The 24,786-nt window shown below is 34.0% G+C and overlaps 2 protein-coding genes and 2 long non-coding RNA genes across 4 annotated transcripts in view; 2 read left to right on the top strand and 2 right to left on the bottom strand.

The window, feature by feature from the left end:
• The first annotated feature begins 1,219 nt into the window (after window positions 1-1,219).
• LOC120189718 (germin-like protein subfamily 1 member 7) lies at window positions 1,220-2,096 on the top strand. The gene is made up of 2 exons (XM_039192929.1): window positions 1,220-1,380; window positions 1,504-2,096. Exons 1-2 carry the CDS (start codon window positions 1,257-1,259, stop codon window positions 2,055-2,057), a joined length of 678 nt encoding a protein of 225 aa, XP_039048860.1. The 5' UTR covers window positions 1,220-1,256; the 3' UTR covers window positions 2,058-2,096.
• Window positions 2,097-8,387: 6,291 nt separating this feature from the next.
• On the top strand, window positions 8,388-9,324 carry LOC120189702 (germin-like protein subfamily 1 member 13). The gene is made up of 2 exons (XM_039192917.1): window positions 8,388-8,558; window positions 8,684-9,324. Exons 1-2 carry the CDS (start codon window positions 8,435-8,437, stop codon window positions 9,235-9,237), a joined length of 678 nt encoding a protein of 225 aa, XP_039048848.1. The 5' UTR covers window positions 8,388-8,434; the 3' UTR covers window positions 9,238-9,324.
• A 6,138-nt stretch (window positions 9,325-15,462) lies between these two features.
• Window positions 15,463-24,786, bottom strand: part of LOC120189693 — a 28,578-nt gene continuing 19,254 nt past the window's right edge. The window contains exon 3 of the long non-coding RNA XR_005522547.1: window positions 15,463-15,473. This is a non-coding gene — a long non-coding RNA (uncharacterized LOC120189693). The remainder of the gene's footprint in view (window positions 15,474-24,786) is intronic.
• LOC120189694 lies at window positions 18,771-20,265 on the bottom strand. The gene is made up of 3 exons (XR_005522548.1): window positions 19,838-20,265; window positions 19,286-19,712; window positions 18,771-18,968 (listed from the first exon to the last, which is right to left on the bottom strand). It is a non-coding gene; the product is annotated as an uncharacterized LOC120189694 (long non-coding RNA).

Below are 24,786 nucleotides of genomic sequence, written 5' to 3' on the forward strand. Positions count from 1 at the left end.
TCTTAAATGTTGGGTTTTTACTATTTTAGTCATTAAAGTTTTTATTTTTCTATTTTAAGCTTTTAAGTGTTTGTTCTTGTTATTTTAGTTTCTTAATTTTCTATTTTTACTATTTTAATCTTTTAACTATCTGTTTTTATTATTTTAATACTTAAGTTTTCGTTTGTTATATTTTGACACTTTAAATTTCTATTTTTGTTATTTAATCCCTAAGTTTCTATTTTAATATGTTGGTATTTTAAGTTTATTAATGTCAATTATAAAATGATTTTCTCTAATTAATTTTATTTGAAGCAAATTAATCAATACTCAATAAACGGATCATATTTTAACTTTATATTCAATTCATGATTTCCACCATTTATGACAATATGTAAGCGACACAGTACCAGTTTTGGGCGTTGTGGGGTGCTAATCCTTTCTCACGCGTAAACGACTCTTGAACTCGTTTTAATCGAATCTTTGGTAAACGCAGACCAATTTTTGTCTTAAAAATGATTTTTCTAAAAATTATTTTTAAAAGACATTTTATATGTATTCGACCTACCTAGTCCATTTTTAAAAGACAATTGTTCCGCCGAAAAACGGTTACGACAGGACTATACTTTCATTTTAAAATTATGATATATGAATTGTTCATCATCTGCAACCCTGGACTCTTCTTGTATATCCAACATCCTGTATATGCATGCTTACATCAGTATTTTCGCCGTGGAAGCAGTCAATTTTGTTGTCGAAATATGTCTCTATACAACTTGATCCATATCATCCATTCGAGCGTTGACTTTAGCAGATATCCAAGGATGAATTGGATATGATTAAAATAATGATAACAATAGGCCCTGTTCACAACATTTTGCCATTTGGCAGTGTGTTTAAAAATTGCAAGAGGCTAATCAATTGGATGTTTAACAATAGAGTAGTTAAATAGATAAAGGGGGCATTTGGTGTGTAAAAACGGCCGGTTCCATTGCAAAATATGTATGCATTGGAAGACTGAAACTCGATGAGGATCAAGCCACAGAGTAGTTGAGGAATGATTCATTCAGATTTCTTTAAAAACCAGTAATCACTACAGACTTGGTAAATCTTAATTATTTTCCTCTTTTAAAAATGGAATTGTTAAAGAATGGTAATGGACCTGTTCAGTTCCTGCAATCTATAAATTGGCATTCTCTCAAACCAGATTTCTCACCCCTCATAAAGCAACAAATCTTAGAAGAATTGAATCAAGTTCAAGACTGCTGCTTACAACAATGAAAGGTGTTGGATTCCTTGTAGCATTAGTCCTGTTGCCTTTGGCTTCTAAACTTGCCTCAGCGTCAGATCCCAGCCCTCTTCAGGATTTCTGTGTAGCAGTTAATGATGCTAAAGATGGCGGTGTGTTCTTTAATCCTTTGTTTTCTTTGAACCTTCATCTTTGGTATATTCGTCTCGACTGATCGAGTTGAAGTGTCGAAACTAGTGAAGTATTAACACATTATTATTTTTGCATTTATGCAGTTTTTGTAAATGGCAAGTTGTGCAAGGACCCGAAGCTTACCGTCGCAGAAGACTTCTTCCTTACAGGGCTTAACATTCCAGGAAATACATCAAACCCAGTAGGATCCATGGTCACTCCAGCCAATGTTGAAAAAATACCAGGGCTGAACACTCTTGGCATTTCTCTCGTTCGAATCGACTATGCACCTTACGGTGGCCTAAACCCTCCTCACACCCACCCTCGTGCCACCGAAATTCTAGTCGTCGTGGAGGGCACTCTTTACGTCGGCTTCGTTACATCCAACCCGGAGAACCGTCTCTTCACAAAAGTCCTGTACCCCGGAGATGTCTTCGTGTTCCCGGTCGGCCTCATCCACTTCCAGTTCAACATAGGGCACACCAATGCAGTTGCCTTTGCTGGTCTCAGTAGCCAAAACCCAGGTGTTATCACCATTGCAAATGCAGTGTTCGGCTCAGACCCGGCAATCAATCCCGATGTTCTTGCCAAGGCCTTCCAGCTCGATAAGAATATCGTTAAGCAACTTCAGTCCCGGTTCTGGTGGGATAACAACTAGAGGAATAAATTTCTGAACCCCGCGAAACCTACATAGTAGGCTTGGTAATTATTTTCTGGATAATGTTGGACTTGTTTCTGTCGTTCAATTCAGTATTCCTAGTTGAAATATTGAGAAATAAACAAGTTTCTTATGTACTTTCTTTTGAACGTAAAATAATATGGTCCATGGAAAGCAATTTGCAGTTTATTCTTTTGAAACAGGTTGGCCAACTTCACTCGGAATCCTCTCATTTCAAATGAAAAACGAATGATTAGTAAGAAATTACGGTTAAAAAAATATTAAAAATCTAATAATTAAATAAAGTAAATTAAGTTGGAAATTTAGATTAAGTATTTTTGAAATATTACTTGAATATTTTTTATTAAGTAGGTTTTCTTTACATTGCAATTTTCAATGAACTTAAATAAGAAAAATCTTTTTAACTAAAATGACTAAACTAAAAGGATAATAAATTCTAAGTCTCCGGAAACCAATTTTGCAGAACAATGTCAAATTACATTTCTTTTTTAACTAACTATTTAAGAAAACTTCTTCCGTTGGTCTCATTTTCTCTACTACTTTCTCGATCTTCATCTAAATCATTTTCAAGATTTCTTCATCTCATTTTGTTTTTCTTTAAAGCTGAGATAATTTCTTAATTTATTATAAGATAAATTACATGCTTAATATCTCAACTATTACTTTTGTTTTGTTTGCTTAACCAACTATTTTTTCAAAATTATATTTAACATGTAGTTTAAATTTCAATTCTGTCTTTCCAATTAAAAAATTAACGGTGATGTTGACGTATCACCATAAGATAATATCACATCGACATTGAAAACAAAAAAATGTCATGTCAGCAGTTCTGTTAATTTTTTAACAGTGGGTGACCAATATGAAATCAAAACTAAACATTAAGTACGATTTTTAAAAAAAAGTTGGGGACCAAAATAAAACAAGTGATAAATGGGGTGCTAAATGTGTATTTTTACCTTTTATTATATTAAATCCATGCGATTTTACTTTTTATATCGAGTTTTGATCATTTTAATTAAAATTTTAAATCCTTAAAAAGGATCTAACATATATCACTATGAAAACGGTGGTTTCTGATATTTAATGTTTAATATCAATTTTTACATGATGTTTTTAAAATATCTGGGAGGAAAGTTCTCATCTTATCCCACTGGTAATCTTTTTTTGGGCTGATAATTACATAATATTAACTTAGTCATTATCATCAAGACTTGCATTATCATTGTTTCTATTAGATGTAACATCTTCGTGTTCAACAATTAATTCGTGAAAAAAGATCATTTCTTTGTCATATGCAAATTTCTTTCTAGTTGACTGATTATTATAACTTTCGTATTTTTTTGAATTTATATTTTGATATAATAAATAAGGGTAAATGTTTTTAGGTTTAATTGAATTTTTCAAAAATTTCAAAAATAGTTCAAAGTCTATTAAACAAGAATTTGAAAATAAAAGGATTTTATCGGTAAATAGTACCGATAATGTTATTACAATATTGATACTATATGAATAGTACCAAAGCCAAAGGTCAGAGAAATATCTATACTTTCATGGTAATATCGATACTACATGTTATTTTTAATCGTATTCAAATTTCAGTATGCAAAATTGATATCGATACTCTAGGAGTATCGATAGTACTTTATACAATAGTACCAATAATATGAAACTCTAGTATCGATATTGGTTAAGGACAACAATTATGATTGACTAGTTTTTTCTAATATAACAAGGGAAGTATCAATATTTCCTGTGTTTGTTAACCCGAGTTGGTTTAGATACTTTAACACCCTAATTTTCCCAAAATTCGGAACCCTGGGATTTGGGAAATTTTCCCTAAACCCCTAAATTATTTTTGGTGATCAATTTGAAGATTTTGTAAAACTTGATGCTAGTCTCGGTTTAGGGTATCGATTCTATACGAACAATATCGACACTGTTCGTCTGATAGAAAAAAGTCAAAAGTGGTTGCTATGTAGTATCTTTACCTCATTCTTTGGGTATGGATATTGTTTATAGAGTATCAATACTGTAACACCCTAATTTTCCCCCTAAAATCGAAACCCTAGGATTTGGGAATTTTTCCCTAAACCCCTAAATTATTTTCGGTGACCGATTTGAATATTTTGTAAACATGATGCTAGTCTTGTGAATCCTAAAACGTTTGAGGTCTAACTCTGTGATTAAACTGATTTGTTTTTAGTAACAATTCATTTACCCGTCTTTTTTCACCCGTGCGTCGCTCCTGTACTTGTTTCTATTTCTCTTTCGATACTTCACCATCGCTACTAATCTTATTCCTTCCTTCACTTTTCATCGTTGAGTCGTTGTTGTGACAGAAAAGATCGTCGGTAAGTCGTTCGACCACGCCCCTTCACTCTTCTCCCCACTATTTTGTTGTGCATCTCTGTTCAAGACCACAAAAGGGGGAAGTCAAGACCTCCTCGTCGTCGTTCGATGTGTCACAATTGTCCATGGTCGTTTTGTGGTCGAGCCACGCGTGAAGAAGGTCGTACCGGTATGGTAAGGTTGTGTCTTACCTTCTTCGACCATGGGTGGCCACTACCGAGTACATTCCGACCGTTTTGGGTTTTCTTTAGGCAGCCGAGGTCGTCGTTCCACCAAGCCATGGCTGCTGCCATGGTGCTTGTCACTGGCAGTCGTGGGCAGCAACAGGTGCTACCATCATTGTTTTGATAGTCCCTTTAGTTCGAACCAAACCCTGCTGCCAGTTCTTCGATCTAATTAGAATTATATTTATTCATCATTAGTTATTACTTTAATTTGGAATTCGTATTTTTGGGACCTAAAGTCGGGCGTTGCAATTTTGCAGGAATTATCGAACCAGAAACATAATTACCGCTCTCAGTCGTTACCATTAATTTTGAACCAACTCGAATTTTGAGAACTGATCGTGGGTTAGTGAAAAGTAGTAAATTTAGTTTGACCTCATTACCTCGATAAAATAGTAATTATTTTTTATTTTTGTGTAGAAGTTGATTAAATTCGACCTATTGATAAAGCTGACCGTGGAAATCATCAACTGTCGTTAGTTATTTTATCGAGGTTTATCTCTGCTCAGTGTTATATTTGTATTGAGTGATTGATAGGAAATTATTTGGAAGCATGTTAGATTGTGCAAATTGGGTGTTAAATGTGACTTGGCTAAATGTCATGTGATGTATGTTGATTTGTCAGAATTGAAAAATATGTTGTGAATTCACGATCTGTGATTGTATTGAATTATCTGAATTGAATTATATACTTTGGAATATTTGGTTATGAAATATTATTATTCGGATCAGATCAAACATCAGATATATTTTATTCGGATATATGTTAATCAGATATGTATGTCATTTTCATGTCTTTTTGGGACATATTTGATGATGGAAGTTAAGTGCATTCACTCGATGGGGTGAATGTCATTTTCGAATTTTGTGGCCTCTGCCCTTGTGGCAGACCCCATTTCTTATGATGTGGTTTGATTGTAGATAGTGTGGTTTTGGAGAACCCACTCTTCGGATGGTGTGATAAGAGTATGAGTGGATGCATAAGCATTTGCATAACATTCAAATATATGATTATCACTGTTTGATTTGGACTATGAATATTATTGATTTATTCAGATTATGTTATAAATTGTGTTTGTATGAACTGATACTTAGACAGTTTTGTCATTATTTTTTAAAGAATTATTATTTTTTGTGTGACCATTGAGTACCCATTTATCACTTTTTGTTCTATTTTTAGGGTGAGATCCGAAGTTGCATCAGAAACGTACACCCGCTAACTTACTTCATTGAGTCTTGGGGTATCTGCGCCCAATCGACTATTGAAGTACTTTGGCACTAACTTTGATATGCACTAATTGTCGTATTCTGCTAAGGAGGAACTCGGGTGTCCTGTCTGTTTCACGAGGATCAAACAAGGACAGTTTTATATAACTCTAGTTGTTACTTTTTCTATTGTTCTGGTATTTATTATTGTTTTCACTTGAAGTCTTATTTGCTAATATTATGAGTATATGGTGTACCTCGAGTATGAATCCATTTCTCTTTGGATTATTTATCCAAATCTGTTCGTGGCTATTGATACTGAAAATTTAGTATCGATACTAAACATTTGGTATCGATACCCACCTGTTGGTATCGATACCCCCTGACTAATGTGGATTGTTTGGTTAAGGCAGTATCGATACCCTAGGATGAGTATCGATACCCTAGGATGAGTATCGATACCCTATGATGAGTATCGATACTCTGGTGTTAGGGTATCAATACTCGACAGAGTATCGATACCAAATTTTAGTTTAATGTTTGAAAAAATACCCCAGTATCGATAAGCGGGGTACCGATACTCCTGCCCTGGTATCGATACTCTAAGAATGAGTATCGATACTACCCTTTAAAATTGTTTAAATACCTAAATGAATAACAGTATCGATATTGTATACCATAGCTACTGGGTGCTCTGTTTTAGCATAAAAAATCCTAGTTTTATATTTCAAATGCCCTTTTGAGGTCCCCAACTGATATTTAAGTGTTTTATTTGATTTTTTGGATCATAAATTAGTCTTAAGCATACTGAAAACACTCAAATGGTGCAATTACTAGGAACATGCTTCAAGCTTATGCAACCTACCAAAACTCATCTAAATGAGCTACATGTGGTATAAAGGAGTTAGAAGTGAGTTACCTAAGTATCTAGGCTACTGGAAAAGTGAATGGCTCATCCCAATGTAAGTTTTTCCTTACCCTAACTTAGGAGCTCTCTCCAACTTCTCTTACTAGACAAGAATCATGCACAAGGGATTACTAGATGAATGTGGAAGTTTAGAAGACTTTAAAAACATTTATTAAGCCTAGAAATCACTGAAAGTTGACTAAATCCACTGACTCTCTTAAACCCCCACAAAATAGTTTATGATAACTATCATCAAACCTTGCAAAAAGGGTATTGAAATGAAGTTTGAGATGAGTAGGTTAAGTTTCTCACCTTGTGGATGCTGTATAGAGTCTGCAATTCTATAAAGGTTGCACCTTTTAACTTGGGAGAGCTAGAGGAAGAGAAGAACTTGAAATGAGGAAGAAGAAGAAGACGAAGGTATGAAGAAAAATAGGGTAAAGGAAATCAAGCGTGCTATCACCTCTGATTTTGACTGCAAACTAAAATACCCTTTTTATCCATTATTGGGCTCAATCCAAGCCCAATTTCACTTGTTTTTGGGTCAAGGCTTCCCCACAAGTCAAATTACTTGTCCCAAAGCCCATCTCGGGTTAGCCAAAACTCCTAACCCGAAATCCGGGGTGTTATAGGTTGATTTTCAAGAAACTTTCTCACCGGTAGCTAAGCCGATTGGTCATTGCTTTGGCAGTCATGTTTGACTGGCAATTATTTCAAATGGACGTTTTTCATTGCTTTAACAAGGTGACCTGAATGAAGAAGTTTAAATGTATGTACCTGAGGGTTTTTACACCTAGGGGAGGTTGTGTGTGTTAGTTGCGCAAATCTCCATACAGTTTGAAGCAGGCTTCGCGTCAATAGAACTTGAAGCTAACAGAGTCTCTTGTGCAAAGTGGATGGATACCTACAGAGTTTGCAAGGCTACTCCATCTTTACTAAAAAGGAAATTGTCTGAATATATATGTTAAAAATTTTATTTTGTAATTATTTTTACGAAACTTTCATGTTGTGGTCTACACTCTCATTTTAAAATTCTGATATATGAATTGTTCATCAACTGCTACCCTGGACTCATCTTGTATATCCAACATCCTGTATATGGATGCTTACATCAGTTTCTTCGTCGTGGAAGCACTCAATTTTGTTGTCGAAATATGTCTCTATACAACTTGATCCATATCATCCATTCGAGCGTTGACTTTAGCAGATATCCAAGGCTGCATTGGATATGATTAAAATAATGATAACAATAGGCCCTGTTCACAACATTTTGCCATTTGGCAGTGTGTTTAAACATTGCAAGAGGCTAATCAATTGGATGTTTAACAATAGAGTATTTAAATAGATAAAGGGGGCATTTGGTGTGTAAAAACGACCGGTTCCATTGCAAAATATGCATGCATTGGAAGACTGAAACTCGACGAGGATAAAGCGACAGAGTAGTTGAGGAATGATTCATTCAGATTTCTTTAAAAACCAGTAATCACTACAGACTTGGTAAATCTTAACTATTTCCCTCTTTTAAAAATGGAATTATTAAAGAATGATAATGGACCTGTTCAGTTCCTGCAATCTATAAATTGGCATTCTCTCAAACCAGATTTCTCACCCCTCATAAAGCAACAAATCTTAGAAGAATTGAATCAAGTTCAAGACTGCTGCTTACAACAATGAAAGGTGTTGGATTTCATGTAGCATTAGTCCTGTTGGCGTTGGCTTCCAAACTTGCCTCAGCATCAGATCCCAGCCCTCTTCAGGATTTCTGTGTAGCAGTCAATGATGCTAAAGATGGCGGTTTGTTCTTTAATGCTTTGTTTTCTTTGAACCTTCATCTTTGCAGTATATTCGTCTTGACTGATCGAGTTGAAGTGTCGAAACTAGTGAAGTATTAACACATTATTATTTTTGCATTTATGCAGTTTTTGTAAATGGCAAGTTGTGCAAGGACCCGAAGCTTGCTGTCGCAGAAGACTTTTTCCTTCCAGGGCTTAACATTCCAGGAAATACATCAAACCCTGTAGGATCCATGGTCACTCCAGCCAATGTTGAAAAAATACCAGGGCTGAACACTCTTGGCATTTCTCTTGTTCGAATAGACTATGCACCTTACGGTGGCCTAAACCCTCCTCACACCCACCCTCGTGCCACCGAAATTCTAGTCGTCGTGGAGGGCACTCTTTACGTCGGCTTTGTTACATCCAACCCGGAGAACCGTCTCTTCACAAAAGTCCTGTACCCCGGAGATGTCTTCGTGTTCCCGGTCGGCCTCATCCACTTCCAGTTCAACATAGGGCACACCAATGCAGTTGCCTTTGCTGGTCTCAGTAGCCAAAACCCAGGTGTTATCACCATTGCAAATGCAGTGTTCGGCTCAGACCCGGCAATCAATCCCGATGTTCTTGCCAAGGCCTTCCGGCTCGATAAGAATATCGTTAAGCATCTTCAGTCCCGGTTCTGGTGGGATAACAACTAGACGAATAAATTTCTGAACCCCATGAAACCTACATAGTAGGCTAGCTAATTATTTTCTGGATAATGTTGGACTTGTTTCTGTCGTTGAATTCAGTATTCCTAGTTGAAATATTCAGAAATAAACAAGTTTCTTGTGTACTTTGCTTTTGGTCGTAAAATAATATGGTCTCTTTCAATGGCAATTTCTTTAGTTCAGCTTTTTTTATTTATAAAATTATCTATTTGATCTCGAATTGTTTACTTTCAAAATTCATCACTCTATATTTCAATCTTAAAAGGTAGACTTCCTTTATTAGAAGAAAGTGTAAATTACGTGTTTAATATCTAAATTATCAGTTTTGAGCTATTTTAGTACATAAACTTATAAATATTTTTCAAAATCGTACGTAAAGTTTAGTTTTTGTTTAATTTTAATATCATGTTCAAAATTTAACGTGAATTTTGAATAGAATTGAAAGTTTATATACTAAAACGGACAAAAACTGATAGTTTAGATAGTAAACATGCTAAGTTTTTTACGAGGGGTACTAAAATGAAACAAAAACTAAACTTTAAGTATGCTTTTGAAAAAATTAAAAGTTTATATACTAAAATAAACCAAAACTAATAACTTAGATATTAAATGCATTGTTTACCTAGAAGAAAAATAGTTTTACGAAACATGGAGGATCAAAATGTGGCTAAAATCGAATTCCAATTCCAGCCTTTGCAAGCGCGCAAGTAACCTCGCTAGTATATTATTAGGGCTGAACAATAAATTCTAGAAAATCGAAAAATTGATTTGCATCAAGTTATATAGTTTAATTCGATTCGATTTTTTTTATTTTTGGTTTTGGTTTAAAAAATTAATTTTACAATTTTATTTGGTTTCGATTTTTCATATGAAAATCATTTATTTTAAGTTAAAATGAATTAAAATGTTAAAAGAAAATAATTTTTCAAAATAGATTCATTTTAAATTTATTACAAGACAAACTTAAATAAATAAAATCTTAAAATTAATAATTATTTATGAATTTAAAATTGTATGTTTTACTGAGTTAAAGCTTTAAATTTGTTTTACTTGAATGTTGAGTTTCAAAATTAATCAAGGACAAACCTAACTTTCATGTTAGGGGGCAGATTTCTAAAATTTCAAGAAATGACGAACTTATAAAATTTGAGGGGGACGAAAACATATTTTCAATAGAAAATACATAGAAAAAAATCTAAAATATATGATAATTTTAAATTTCTAAGGGAACAATTGCACCCCGCCTTCCTCGATCAATCTTTTAAATTATACAGTAAAAAATCACAAAACCAAACCAAAAATCATGATTTTTATACTATTTGATTTTGGTTTTAATTTTAATTTTTTTAAAAAAAAATCATAAAATACAGTTCGATTTATCTTATATTAAAAATTGAACTGAAACGAAATTATTATATAGCATTCAACTTATACCCAGAAATCCATACTCTGAAGCAATATTTTCCATCAATGATGATGAGGATGTGGAATATGTGCCTTCATGCCTTGTATCCCAAAAGATACCAATGAGCTAATTATACTATTTTTTTAATCATGAGACATTTAAATCATTAATAATGTGATCACATAGTTGTCATTAGGGGTGAACAAAATTTACTTTGATTTAAAAAAAACCTTAATCTTTCTGATTCGATTTGATTCAAAATTTCATCTCGAACTGATTTCGAGTTGTAATTTTATAAACTCGATTCAACTCAAAAAAATTCAAATGCAATTCGAGTTATAAAATATAACTCGAATATCTCTTTAGTTTTAGTAATTAGTGGATTAATTTTCATGTTTGAGTTGAGTCTATCGATTCTATAAAATATATGTATATCACATATGAAAAATATGAAGAAATATATATATATATATATATATATATATATATTGTATATAGTTATAGAAACCGATTTAAATTGGAATCAAATAGTATCATAATATTATAAATATTTAAAATTAAATTTAAACAGAAACTAGAACAACTTAACTCAAAAAGTTTCAAATCAAATTTGAGTTATAAAATGACCCGTCAACTTAAATAACTAAAAAAATTAACTCGACTCAATCGAACACTTACCCCTAATTATTTTCTTCTTTTCAGAGAAGATCTTGTACTCTTTTTAGTATAGTTATCCTTCGATTGTCACTTGTTGATTGTTGTTCACATAAAGTTAAATATCAAAATGTCTTTTAAGCTTTGTCTCGGGGAGGAGTATAACATACAATATATTAATTGCCCAAGAAGTCATCCGCTCAATGCGAAACAAGAAAGGCAAGGTAAGATGGATGGCAATAAAAATTCATTTTGAAAAACCCTGTGATAGAGAATCAAACTGTCTCGGAATGGCCCTACTTTGTTTCATCTACTTTTTGTTGACGATCTCGTACCATTCGCTGAAGCATACCCTAAACCCTAAATTATCATAATCAGTCCTCATCTAGAGAGTAATCTAAAAATTTTGTGAAAGCTTTGGACATAAAGTCAACCTTACCAAAATAAATATATTATTCCAAAGAGTGACAAATCCAAATTGAAATTAGTAAAGATTTCCAATTCTCACAAGTTTACAACCTTGGTTGATACCTCGGGGTTCTATTATTCCACCAAAGAGTAACATGAGATACTGTTAAAAAGTAAAAATTAGTCTGAAGAATTTTCACTTCATTTCTCAATAATTGAATACAAGGTACACCCAAATATATATACAAGCTGAAGAAACTACCTACAATGCGAACTGTCTATAACAACCTAACTAGTCAAAAACTTAACACTTCCCCTCGAGCTGGTGGGTAAAAATATTTTTAACCCCTAGCTTTGAAAGTAAAAATTCATGCTGATGTCTTCCTAACGCCTTTGTCGAAACATCGGCTGATTGCCTGCCAGTAGGAAGATACTCGGTCGAAATAAGCCCTTCTTGGATTTTTTCCCCCTGATGAAGTGACAATCTATCTCTGTGTTTTGTTCTTTCATGAAACACTGGATTCACCGCTATTTGTATCATTGTCTTGCTATCGCAATACAATTTCATAGGCTTCTTATTTGTTAAACCAATTTCAGCAAGTAAACCAGTCAACCAAACAATTTCTACTGCAGTTGCAGCCATTCCTCTGTACTCTGCCTCAGCAGAAGATCTCGCTACTGTACATTGCTTCTTCGACTTCCATGAGATTAAAGAATCTCCAAGCTTAATACAGAAGCCTGTACTTGACTTTCTTGTTACTTGGCATGCTGCCCAGTCAGAATCACAATAAGCTTCCATTTGGTTTTAACCCGACGCCTTCAATAGCAACCCCTGTCCCAGATTCTTCTTGATGTATCTCACACTTCGTAATGAAGCATCCAAGTGAGACTATTTTGGTTAATGCATAAATTGACTAAGATAATGACAACATACATAATGTCTAGTCTCGTATTTGTTAGATAAATCAGTCTACCAATAAGCCTTTGAAACCACATTTTGCCTTCTAGCAGAATATCTTCACTATGCTGCTGCAATGTTTTATCAAATTCTACAGTCATTAGCTTTAAATTCTGCTCTAAAGGAGTTGAACTCAGCTTTGCTTCACCAAAACCAATTTCACCAAATAGTTCTAGTGCATACTTTCTTTGGTTTAGCAAAATTCCTTCCTTAGATCTCAACAATACAATTTCAAGTAAATATCTCAGCTCACCCAAGTCTTTGATTTTGAAGTTTTTGTTCAAAATGTGTTTCAAATCAGTGATCATTTCTACAGCATTCCCAGCTATTAATAAGTCATCTACACAGATGACCATTACCACTATTTTTCCTTATTGTCTTTTAGTGAACAAGGAATAATCACGTTTGCTTTGCTTATAACCCTCCTTCAACAATGCCTCGGTTAATCAAATATTCCATTGTCAAGATGCCTGCTTCAACCCATATAAAGACTTTTGTAGCCGACACACCATGTTCTCCCCCTAGATACAAAACCCTTGAGGCAATTCATGTAAAATCTCCTCATGTAAGTCTCCTTGCAAAAAGGCATTGTAGACATTCATTTGACATAAAAACCAATTATTCAAAGAAGCAATAGCAATAATTGTACGAATATTGACCATTTTAGTAACAGGACTAAAGGTATCAAGATAATCAATACTCTAGCGTTGATTATAACCTGTAGGAATTATAGAGATGATTTGTTACCATTCCTATAGAGATATGATTTGTTACCATTCCTATAGAGATATGATTTTGTAAATAGATTTCTACAATCCCTTATTTTAAGGGATCATATCCTAAGATTATTATTTTTCCTTTCTTAGAGTTTGTTACTTTAGAGAGATATTTTGTATATAAATATGTAATCTGCCATATTGAAAAGAATAAGAAATTACAGAGAATTACTTTGAATTCTACATGGTATCAGCTTAGGTTACGGTTTCTTTCCAATCTAGATGATGTCCACAACTTCTTCTCCTACTCCGGAGATCACTTCAAATCCAAAAAAATTTTCTGGTTCTGCTACTCAATCAGAAGGTAATATGGTCATGAAAGAACCAGAAGGTAAACCTCATGCTACAGTTTTTTTCTCCTCCCAGTCGTCCCCTAATTGGATCCTCGATTCTGGTGCTACGGATCATATGACTGGTAATAAAGATTTGTTTTGCAATTTTTTCCAAACTTTGGTAAAGCTGTCAAAACGGCTGATGGTTCTTTGTGCAAAATAGAAGGACATGGCACTGTTATTCTCACTGACTAGATTGTACTTAAAAATGTCTTCTTCATACCAAATCTGGCTTGCAATCTCGTTTCCGTTAGTAAACTTTCCACCGACTTGCACTGCTTTATAATTTTTAATGATATTAATTGTACTTTGCAGGCACTGAACTCGAAGAAGATGATTAGTAAGGCCAGCTTGCAGAATGGTCTCTACATTCTTCCTGCCTCTACTAAAACCAAAATAACGAAATCTTTCACCGCTTTAGAAAAAGTTAATAATTTTATGTTATGGCACTATCGTTTAGGTCATCCTAGTTTTCACTATCTTGCAAAAGTTTTTCCTGCTCTATTCATTCATAAAAGGCCAAATTCTTTTTCTTGCAAAGTTTGCTCTCTTGCCAAACATACTAAATCAACTTATTCTCCTTCTACATATAAGCCTTCTCACCCTTTTGCTTTGATCCACAATGATATTTGGGGTCCTTCTCAGGTGAAGAATGCTGATAATTGTAAGTGGTTTATCACTTTCATTGATGATCATAGTAGGATAACTTAGACTTATTTGCTAAAAGATAAATCTGAAACTGCAGGTGTTTTCACCCAATTTTATAACATGGTTCTCACTCAATTTGGGTCTAAATTCAGCTCTTTAAATCTGATAATGGCAGTGAATTTTTGCTAAGTCTTTGGGTGCGTTTTTCAGGGAAAGGGCATAGTTCAGATTAGTTCTTGTGTTGACACCCCACAACAAAACGGTATTGCCGAAAGAAAAAATAGATACCTCCTTGAAGTTACTCGTTCTCTTCTATTTACCACCAATGTTCCAAAATATTTGTGGGGGGAAGCCTATTAACTGCCACATATTTAATTAATCAAATGCCTAGTAAGGTTTTACAATTTCAAACACCTCAATCTATATTTCTGCAATACTTTCCCCATTTTAAACCTATCTCCTCCATTCTTCCACTTAAAATATTTGGTTGTACTGTTTTTATCCAAAACATTGCTCCTAATAAGTCCAAGTTAGATCCTAAATCATTAAAGTGTGTACTGGTTGGGTATTCTTCACTTAAGAAGGGTTATAAATACTACCATTCTCCTTCAAAACGATTTTTTACCACTATGGATATAACATTTTATAAGCAGGATCCCTATTTCACTCAGGCTGAAATTCAGGGGGAGACATGGAAGGATTTTCAGCCACATCAGGTATCTCCTCCTCTTCATTCTCAACCTTCAGAATTGCCACCAATTTTGTCCTTACCTACAGATTTGTCACCTGTAACTACTCTCATTGATCCACCGGTAGTACCTATCATTACTTCACCCATACCCACTTTAAATACCCTTCCTGAAAATACACCTACTCCCATTCAAAATATTCCACAAACAACACCAATCAAACAGCTCCGTTTCTATACAAGGAAAAGAAAACATATTCTTGAGGTTGTTTTGCAATCTGATGCTTGCCGAGAATTGGATTTGGGTCCAGCTGCCGAAATAGAAGAAAAAATCAGTAAGTCCACTTCCCCTACTCTAGATGACTTCCCTATTGCTATTAGAAAAGGGGTTAGATAGTGCACCAAGCATCTTATTGAAAAATTTGCTGGTTATAATTCATTGATGCCGTCTTTTCAAGCATTTACAGCAAACTTGGATAGAGAACAGGTTCCCACAAGCATAGCTGAAGCTCTAAAGGATTCAAAATGGAGAAGGGCTGTTGAAGAGGAAATTTGTGCACTGGAGAAAAATGTTACTTGGACTGCTACGGACCTTCCTCAAGAAAAAAAAGCTGTTGGCTGTAAATGGATCTTTAATGTAAATGGATCTTTAATGGTAGCATCCAACGACACAAAGCAAGACTAGTGGCCAGAGGCTTTACACAAACATATGGGATAGATTTCACAGAAACTTTTGCACCTGTGGCGAAGCTGAATACTGTTCGAGTACTCCTAAGTTTGGTTGTAAATTGCGATTGGAAATTATACTAACTTGATGTAAAAAACGCTTTTCTTAATGGCAAGCTAGAAGAAGAAGTCTATATGAAGTTGCCACCTGGCTTAAAGTGTGTTGAAGGAAGTAACAATGTGTGCAAGCTCAACAAGTCTCTATACGGGTTAAAACAATCACCCAGAGCTTGATTCGAGAGGTTCACTAAAGTCATCCTAAAAAACGGCTACAAGCAATCCCTCGCCGATCACACTCTTTTCATCAAGGTACCTTCTACAAATAAGAAAGCTATCCTTATTGTGTACGTGGACGACATAATTCTTACCGGAGATGATGAAGAATAGATTTGCAATTTGAAGAAGTTATTAAATAAGGAATTCGAAACCAAGGACTTGGGAAAGCTAAGGTATTTCCTAGGAATGGAGGTGGCAAGGTCAAAAGAAGGACTTGTGATCAACCAAAGAAAATATGTACTTGATTTACTCAAAGAAACTGGTTTTCTTGGTTGTAAGCCGATTGATACACCAATGGAGGCAAGCTTGAAATTTAACAAAGAATATGGGTCCTTGGTAGACAAAGAGAAATTTCAAAGATTAGTTGGGAAACTAATTTATTTATCCTTGACAAGGCCAGATATAACATTTCCTATAAATGTGATAAGTCAACACATGACTAATCCTACTGAAGAGCATATGGCAGCATCAAATAGAATTCTCAATGTACTTGAAGAAAACTCCAGGACACGGTTTAATGTTTAAGAAGACAGAAGACAGAACTGTTAAGATCTTTATAGATTCTAGTTGGACCGGAGACCTTACTGAAAGGAGATTTACTAGTGGCTATTGCACCTTTGTTTGGGAAAACCTTACAACTTAGAGAAGTAAGAAACAATCTATCGTTTCAAGAAGTAGTGTTGAAGCTGAATTTAAAGCACTAGCATTGGGAATATGCGAAGGAATTTAGCTACTTAAACTACTGAAAGAACTTGTCACTAATCAAGAGAATCACTTTAAAGTTTTGTGTGATAATCAATCTGCTATTCAAATTGCCAAGAACCCAGTTCAACATGATCGGACAAAGCATGTTGAGATTGATAGGCACTTTATTGCTGATCAAGTTAACAAAAGACAGCCACACACTTCCTTCATTCCTTCAAGAACAAGTTGCAGACATTCTTACTAAGGCTTTGCCAAGCCTGTTTTCAATAAATTCCTATTCAAGCTGGGATTATACAATGTATATTCTCCAGCTTGAGGGGGATTTTGTAAATAGATTTCTACAATCCCTTATTTTAAGGGATCATATCCAGGATTATTATTTTTCCTTTCTTAGAGTTTCCTACTTTAGAGATATTTTGTATATAAATATGTAATCTGTCATATTGAAAAGAATAAGAAATTACAGAGAATTACTCTGAATTCTACATAACCCTTAGCCGCCAAACGAGCTTTTTACCTCTCCACCTCACCAGAAGCCTTACGCTTGACTTTATAGACCCATTTGCAACAATTGGAACCTTCCCTTGAGGTAAAGGAACTACAACCCAAGTATTGTTAGACTCTAGATCCTGAATTTCCTTGTGCATAGAGTTTTCCATAAAGGGTTAAGCATAGCTTCAGAAAAAGATTTAGGCTCAACAATTCAAGAGGAAAAAAATAAAAGCTTGTGTTTTAACAGGTACATGCGAATAAGAAAACGAAACAAAGACTGAACTAGAAGGTAGATAGATTGGTAAGAACATACGAATCCTGTAGCCAAGAGAGTGGTTTGGAAACCCTAGAAGACTTACGAGAACATGTAACTCAAGGGTAATAGAATAATACCTAGGGAAAAATGTCTCAACAATAATTCAGAAGGAACATCTAGCGCAGTGGGAATACTTGTTGAAACAGGAGAAGACTGAAACGAGGGAGATTGTAAAATAAGAGAAGGAGAATGGAATGAAAAAGATAATTGATCATCCATAACAAAGAATAAGAAAATTATGTGGTAGCATGAGGAATAACCAAATAATCTGAATCAGAAACATAAGGCTGAGAAGGGAAAAGAAGCGGAGCAGACTGAGAGGACTCGTGAAAAGGAAAAACATTTTCCCTGAAAGATACATCTTGATTAACAAAAAACTGCTTAGTTTCCAGTAAACAAGACATGCCCTTTTTAGTATTAGAATACCCCATGAACACAGCAAGAATGACCCTAGAAGCCAATTTATTTTTGTTATTAAGAACAGTAGCAAAACAAAGACAACTAAATACCCGTAAATGTGAATAAGAAGGTTTTTTGCTAAATAAGCTTCAAGAGGTGATTTCAATTAAGAATGAAGAAGATAAATGATTAATAATGTAGCAAGCAGTTAAATGCATTCACCCTAAAATTTAACAGGAACTTAAAATGGAACCAAAAAGCCCTAGCAACTTCCGAAGATGTCTATGCTTACGTTCAACCACACCATACCATTTTGTTGTGATGTGTAAACACATGAACTTTGGTGAAACATCCCAAGAGAAAAAAACAATGGACTACTTAGAGTTAAAAAACTATTCCCATTATCACTACGATGATACTAACACTTGCCAAAAACTGAGTTTTAAGGAGAGCAAAAAAAATTACAAAAAGTAACAATGATCAGTCTTAATTTCAACAAGTAAACCCACAAGACTCTAGTACAATTATCCACTATGGTAAGAAATATGTGGCCACTATGGGTGGAAATTCTATAAGGTTCCCAAAGATCAACATGAAGAAGAGAAAAAGGCTTTTGAGACCTTGAGGTACTGACAGGAAAATGACTTCTACACTATCTAGCCATAGGAATCAAACAATTTTTAAGACAATCAAATCAAGCTTAGTATTTTGAAGATAAGGCAAATGATGCAATTGAGGCAAAAGGGCATGCCCTAAACGAGCATGCCATATATTTGTTTTATTAACAACATAGGTCATACGTGAAGAGATGTTATTATTTTCAAATGGAAAATGGGAAGAAGGCAAACCCGAAGCAAGACCCTTAGATGAAGACTTGAACACGTAAAGACCACCACACTGTCTACCAATCTGCCTCATCCTTCCAGTAGAGAGGTCCTGCATAACATAAAAAATCGAGATAGAAAATGACAACACATCCAAGATCACGAGTAACTTCGAGATTGAAATATTATGATTGAAAATTCGAACAAACAAAATGTTATGAGGTTACAAACATGATCAAAGGAAACTGAACCAGTGTGCGTAATTGGAGAAATATTATCATTTGGTAGATGAACAAAGCGGGAAATAGAGGGACAAGCAACAGGGTTATTCAGGGCAGAAAAATCAGACAATATGTGATTTTTAGCACCGGTATCCAAGACCCAATCCACCATTTTAGCACTCAAAGAATCTCGAGAAACAATACATACCATATTAACTGCAGGTTCATGAGAAGGCCCTTTGTTCAACAATGCCAAAAGCTGATTATACTGATCCTTGGTGAAGACATGTGCAGTCGAAAAAGAGTCGTGACTCATAGGAGAGATCGAGGAAACATCAGCATTAGCATGATCAAGAGATAAGGCAACCTGAGAAACTTTCTTCCTGTCGAACTTGAAATCGAGGGGAAACCCAGTGAGTCAATAGCAGGACTCTTTATTGTGGCCACGAACATGAAAATGATCACAATTTCCCATGAAACGTTGGCGAGAAACATCATTAGTAAACATAGTTCTTGAATTAGAAACAGTGAAAAATCGATGCGATTCTTCCTGAATGACCATTGAATAGGGTTGATTCTGGTAGGATTCGTATAGCATAATAGGATTCGTTGAGCCCCATAAGAAACTGAAACAACTGCAAAACATGCCTCAGATTCAGATGAGCTTCCTCACATTGATAGGAAGCGAAAGGAACTAAGGTTCTATGTTCATCCCATAACAGTTTCAAACCATTAAAATAACTAGAGATCGATGAATCACCTTGAGTTAAAGTAGTTGTCTCACGATGAAGATAAAAAATCTTTGTCACATCGATCTTGTTGAAGTGTTCCCTCAAGCCTTCCCAAACGAGCGCAGCGCTTGACGCAAAAACAATTTCAGTCGACAACTCCTTGCTCAAGGTATTAAGGATCCAGGAGAGAACAATGGCGTTGCAACAATTCCACTGAGTGCGTAGCTCCAACTCCTAATCTTCCCGTTGTCAACATCCATCCACAAAATCGGACTTGTTTTTAGCCAAAGAGCGATTTGCATCGAATGGCTCCACACATTATAATTCTCAGATCGAACCAATTGATGTCAGACGAGCAGCGATCCAGGAGTATCTGAAAGATGTAAAAACAAAAGACTATTGGGATTGAGTAAAATCCCCTCAATCGTGGAAGGCATGGTGGAGAGAACAAAGGAAAACAACGGAACAGCAAAAGAGAAAATTAGGGCACCAACAGAACCTTATCAGAAAGAAAAATGAAAGATGGGCCAAAAATCAACAAAGGAAATGTTGAAAGCCCACTAACGAAATAGCAAACCTGAAAAAATTATCAGTTGATGCCATGTTAAAAAGTAAAAAATAGTATAAAGAATTTTCACTTCATTTCTCAATAATCAAATACAAGGTACACCCAAATATATATACAAGCTGAAGAAACTAACTACAACGAAAATTGCCTATAACAAACTTCTAACAACCTAACTAATCAGATACTTAACAGATACGGTTATTTGATTAAAAAGGTCCATGATTGGCTATTGGGGTGGGCAACTATATCATTTATACTGGCTGGAAACACCTTTGGGGTTAAGTATTAAGATCAATGTACAAGATGACAGAAACAGTCCCGAAAACAATAATGCGACGAGATTGTGCCGATCGTGAAAAGAAACTTGCACAGTGTGGGGCGAAGTTAGGGAAGGGATGGTATGGAATATCGGAGATGGATCAAAGGTAGACTTCTGGAAGGATCCTTGACTAGGGGATCTTGAACCACTAAACCATAATCGGATGGATGGAATGTGTGCCATGCAGCACCAAACTCACAAACCGTCCAATCCATGAAGGGGAGTGGCAGTGGGAAAGGCTGCACAACAAACTAATAGGAAAGGACCGACAGCTTGTGGTGGAGTAATCCGGAATGAACAAGGCATACGGATAAAAGGATTTCCCGAAGTTGTGGGAATTTGCTCAATGGTGGATGCACAACTTTGGGGAATTTATGGGATTACGTCGATTAATTGTCGAAACAGATAACAAAGATGTATGGACAATGCTAAACAAAGGAACCAGCACCACTCGCATCTCTTCCATGGAGCCGCATATGCCAGAACTGATGAACCGGGAGTGGGAGCTACGCTTTAATCATATACCCCGAGAAGGAAATACTGTAGCAGGCGAAACTGGCACGGGACCATCCCTTTCCCTTCGTATTCCACATATTTACAGAACCACCAATGCCAATCACGACCTACTGCAGGAACAACTCAACGCCACTGTAACAACTTTGCCTAGCTGAATAGTCTATAATAGATTTTACTCAGTCATTCAAAAATATATATATCAAAATGTTTGTATTTATCTCTTCATTATTTTTTTCAATTTCATCTTTTATGAAGTTTATTTAAAATCGATGAAAACTCATCTAAAAAATCAACGTTTTAATATTATGAATAGGGCCGGTCTTGATTAGTTTTTAGTTTGGGACGAAAATAAAAAATGGACTTCTAATTTAAAAAGAAATTTAAGAAATGTGTAATATAAAATTTATATTATTTTTTTATTAAATTAAACAAATAGTAGCCAACTAGTGTTGGCACAAGTGGTTAGGATTCAGAAATATGAGCTTTTAAGGTTAAGTTTGAATCCTACCACCGTCATTTTTGATGGGCAATCTGTAAATCCCAATTGGATCTTAGGTATGCCTTGACTCTGGACTAGGGATCTACTCCTAACCTAAATGCTATAGTACCAAAAAAATATTAAACAAATAGTAATTCATTACAATATCAAAAATATCAAAAAAATATTTAAGCATATAAATACTTATAAAAAATTGTCTTTGAGCATTTCTTGATATAATATCATTGATAATAGTGTCAACATAAATATTTTCCAACATATTTTTCTCAAAACATAATAAAGCATTTGGAAATAAAAGAACGATATTATCTAGAATTTGGAAATATATAAAGAATCAAAAGAAATAATTTGAAAACATGATCTACTTAAAATTTTAACTTCAATATGATTCAAGCAACACAATTGATTACAAAAAATTGTGAATTCATATTTGTGAGAAATATGAGAAATTAAAACGTGTGAGTAAAATTTTCAAAGGAATTGTGAAATATGGAAGATAAAAGAAACATGCTAATTATATTTAATGTTTCCTCCCATTGAATTTTGAAGAGAAAAAATAATGTTAATAAAATTTTCGATTGATATGGAAAATTGGTAAAATGATTTGATGAATTGATGGTAGAAATTTGAAAATACTCGAACTAAAAAAATTTAATTGGATTTTTTTAATTTTGGAAAAGAAATATTAAATTAGAGTTGTATGAGAAATTGAACAATCTATTAATATTAATATTAATATTAAATTATAACAAATTACACTTTAATAAATTAATGGACCCCATAATTTTATTTTACATTTTTTAAAAAAGTTTATAAAAAAATTAAAGAAAAATATTATGCTATTTTTTTTAATTTGTGGGTCTTAAGAGGGCGTCTCTCATGTCCTAGCCCAGGAGTAACCCTGATTATGCTAATTTTAAAGAATGATTCTCATCATAAGGGACAAACGTAATATTTTATGTTAGATGGGATGAACTCGAACTTATAAAATTTTAGGGGTGAATAAAATTTTAGGGGACGAAAAAGATTTTCAATAGAAAATACATAGAAATAATCTAAAATATATATTAATTTTATATTTTTAGAGGGTAACCGCTCCTACCTAGGTTCATCCCTGCTTCTCATCATACAAAAATTTAAACAAACACTTTAAATTTCTCAAATCGAATAAAATCACAAAATCTTAAAAGTAATAGATTTTAAACAACCAGTTGGTCTTGTAGGATGAGGCACTAGATTCCTTACACAAGGTCATGAGTTCAAACAATGACATTTGCGAATAGAACAAATTGGATTGTGATAGTCGCCCTTACCTCTGCAGTAGCTGATCTAAAATAATTTGTCAATAAATCAGATATTAGGTAATTAATTCAAAAGAGAGAGAGAGAAAGAGAGGGGTAACAAAAAATCTAATCCCGGTGAAATAATAAACAATAATAAAATAAATTCGTGTGTGTTTCAAATACCCATACGATACGTTAAACGAAAACGATTATATGTAAACCAAAAAAAAAGAAGCTAAATTTGATAAAGCAGATGAGATAAGAAAATAAAAAGAACAATTATATGTTAGATAAAAAAAATGTTTTTTTTAACTTTCACGTCAATGTTAAATATTATTTAATTTCGATTCAAACATTTAAAGTCTATAGCTAATCAGTAATTTATAATTATAAAAGTGCAAGCGGTGGCAGAACTACGTTCAACACGAGAAGGTCTCATTTTTTTTAAGTCAATATTTTTTATTAAGTTAATTTGATTATAAAATAATACATGTTTTAAATACTTTTAACTATTTGAAAATAAACGCTCAGTTATCCTACTATAAATATTGGTGATTGAACACATAATCTCTAGGAACAACAATAATTCTTTTAACCACTGAGATAAGTTTGTCTGTTCTTGCGTAAGTGAATTATAACCCTCTATTATTTGAGTTTTTTTTTCAATTAATTACACAGCCCATGTCTTATATTTGGGTAAACTACAAGTTTAGTAACTCAACTATCAGTTTTGTTCTATTTTGGTCATTCAACTATTTAGTTGTTTCAAAATCATATAAAATATTACGTTTAGTTTCATTTTAATCACATACTGTTAATAAACTAAGGATGATGTTAGCGTGTGACTAATGTCATGTCTTGATTTTTTTAAATGTCACTTCAATAATTTTTAACAATAGGTAACCAAAATACAACTTTAAGTATGAGTTTGAAAAAAAGTAGTTGAATGATCAAACAAAACAAAAATTGATAATTTGGGTATTAAACATGTTTACCCTATATTGTTCTGCACTTATATTTTGAATATGGTTTAAATTTTATTATACTCTTTGATGGACCGTTTATGAAAAATATCTTAATTAAAAAACAAATGTTATAAAAGATAAAGGGACAAAAAGAATAACTTTGGCAGTTAACTATTTCTCATAACAAGGTCTGTTTAGTCAAACATTTTTTTGGTGAAACAAATGTGGAAAAATAATTAGACAAAACTACACATCTTTTTCCTCTCTATATAAAGATCATTTCCTTCCGCTCTTAAGAGCTTCATGTTGCACACGCTGGGCACCAAGCAAGAAAAAAATCGTCGCATCTTCTTCTGCATTACATTACAAACAACCATGTAAGAAAAACCTAAACATAAGAAATAAAAATAAAAAATCAACATTATCTCAATTCATTAATATATCAGCCTTTATAAAAATAATAGTGAACTTTGTATTTAATCACACAACCATTCATTTGAGTTCCTTTTAGTTCCTCAATTATCAAAATCTTACATGAATATTTAGGTGACTAAAATGAAACTATATGAATAATTGAAGGAATAAATCTGTAGTTTACCCTAAAAAATATGGACTTACTCGCTTGGAAGAGTGAAGGAGCTGAGGGGGGATTTTGTAGAGATCTTCATCAACAGGTATGGGAGGTCGAACAACCACTCTCTTTGGACTGACAGGAACGTCGTCGTATTTAAGCTGCTTGCTATTTCTCGTGTACAGTGATATTTCGTTGGTTGTTGTTCGGTCACGTCACAGACTCTCCCTCCCACCTTCTTCTCCCTTTCGCTTACC

The sequence above is a fragment of the Hibiscus syriacus genome, unplaced genomic scaffold, assembly GCF_006381635.1.
Source record: "Hibiscus syriacus cultivar Baekdansim isolate YM2019G1 unplaced genomic scaffold, ASM638163v2 tig00116959_pilon, whole genome shotgun sequence".
In the NCBI taxonomy this organism is placed as follows: Eukaryota; Viridiplantae; Streptophyta; class Magnoliopsida; order Malvales; family Malvaceae; genus Hibiscus; species Hibiscus syriacus.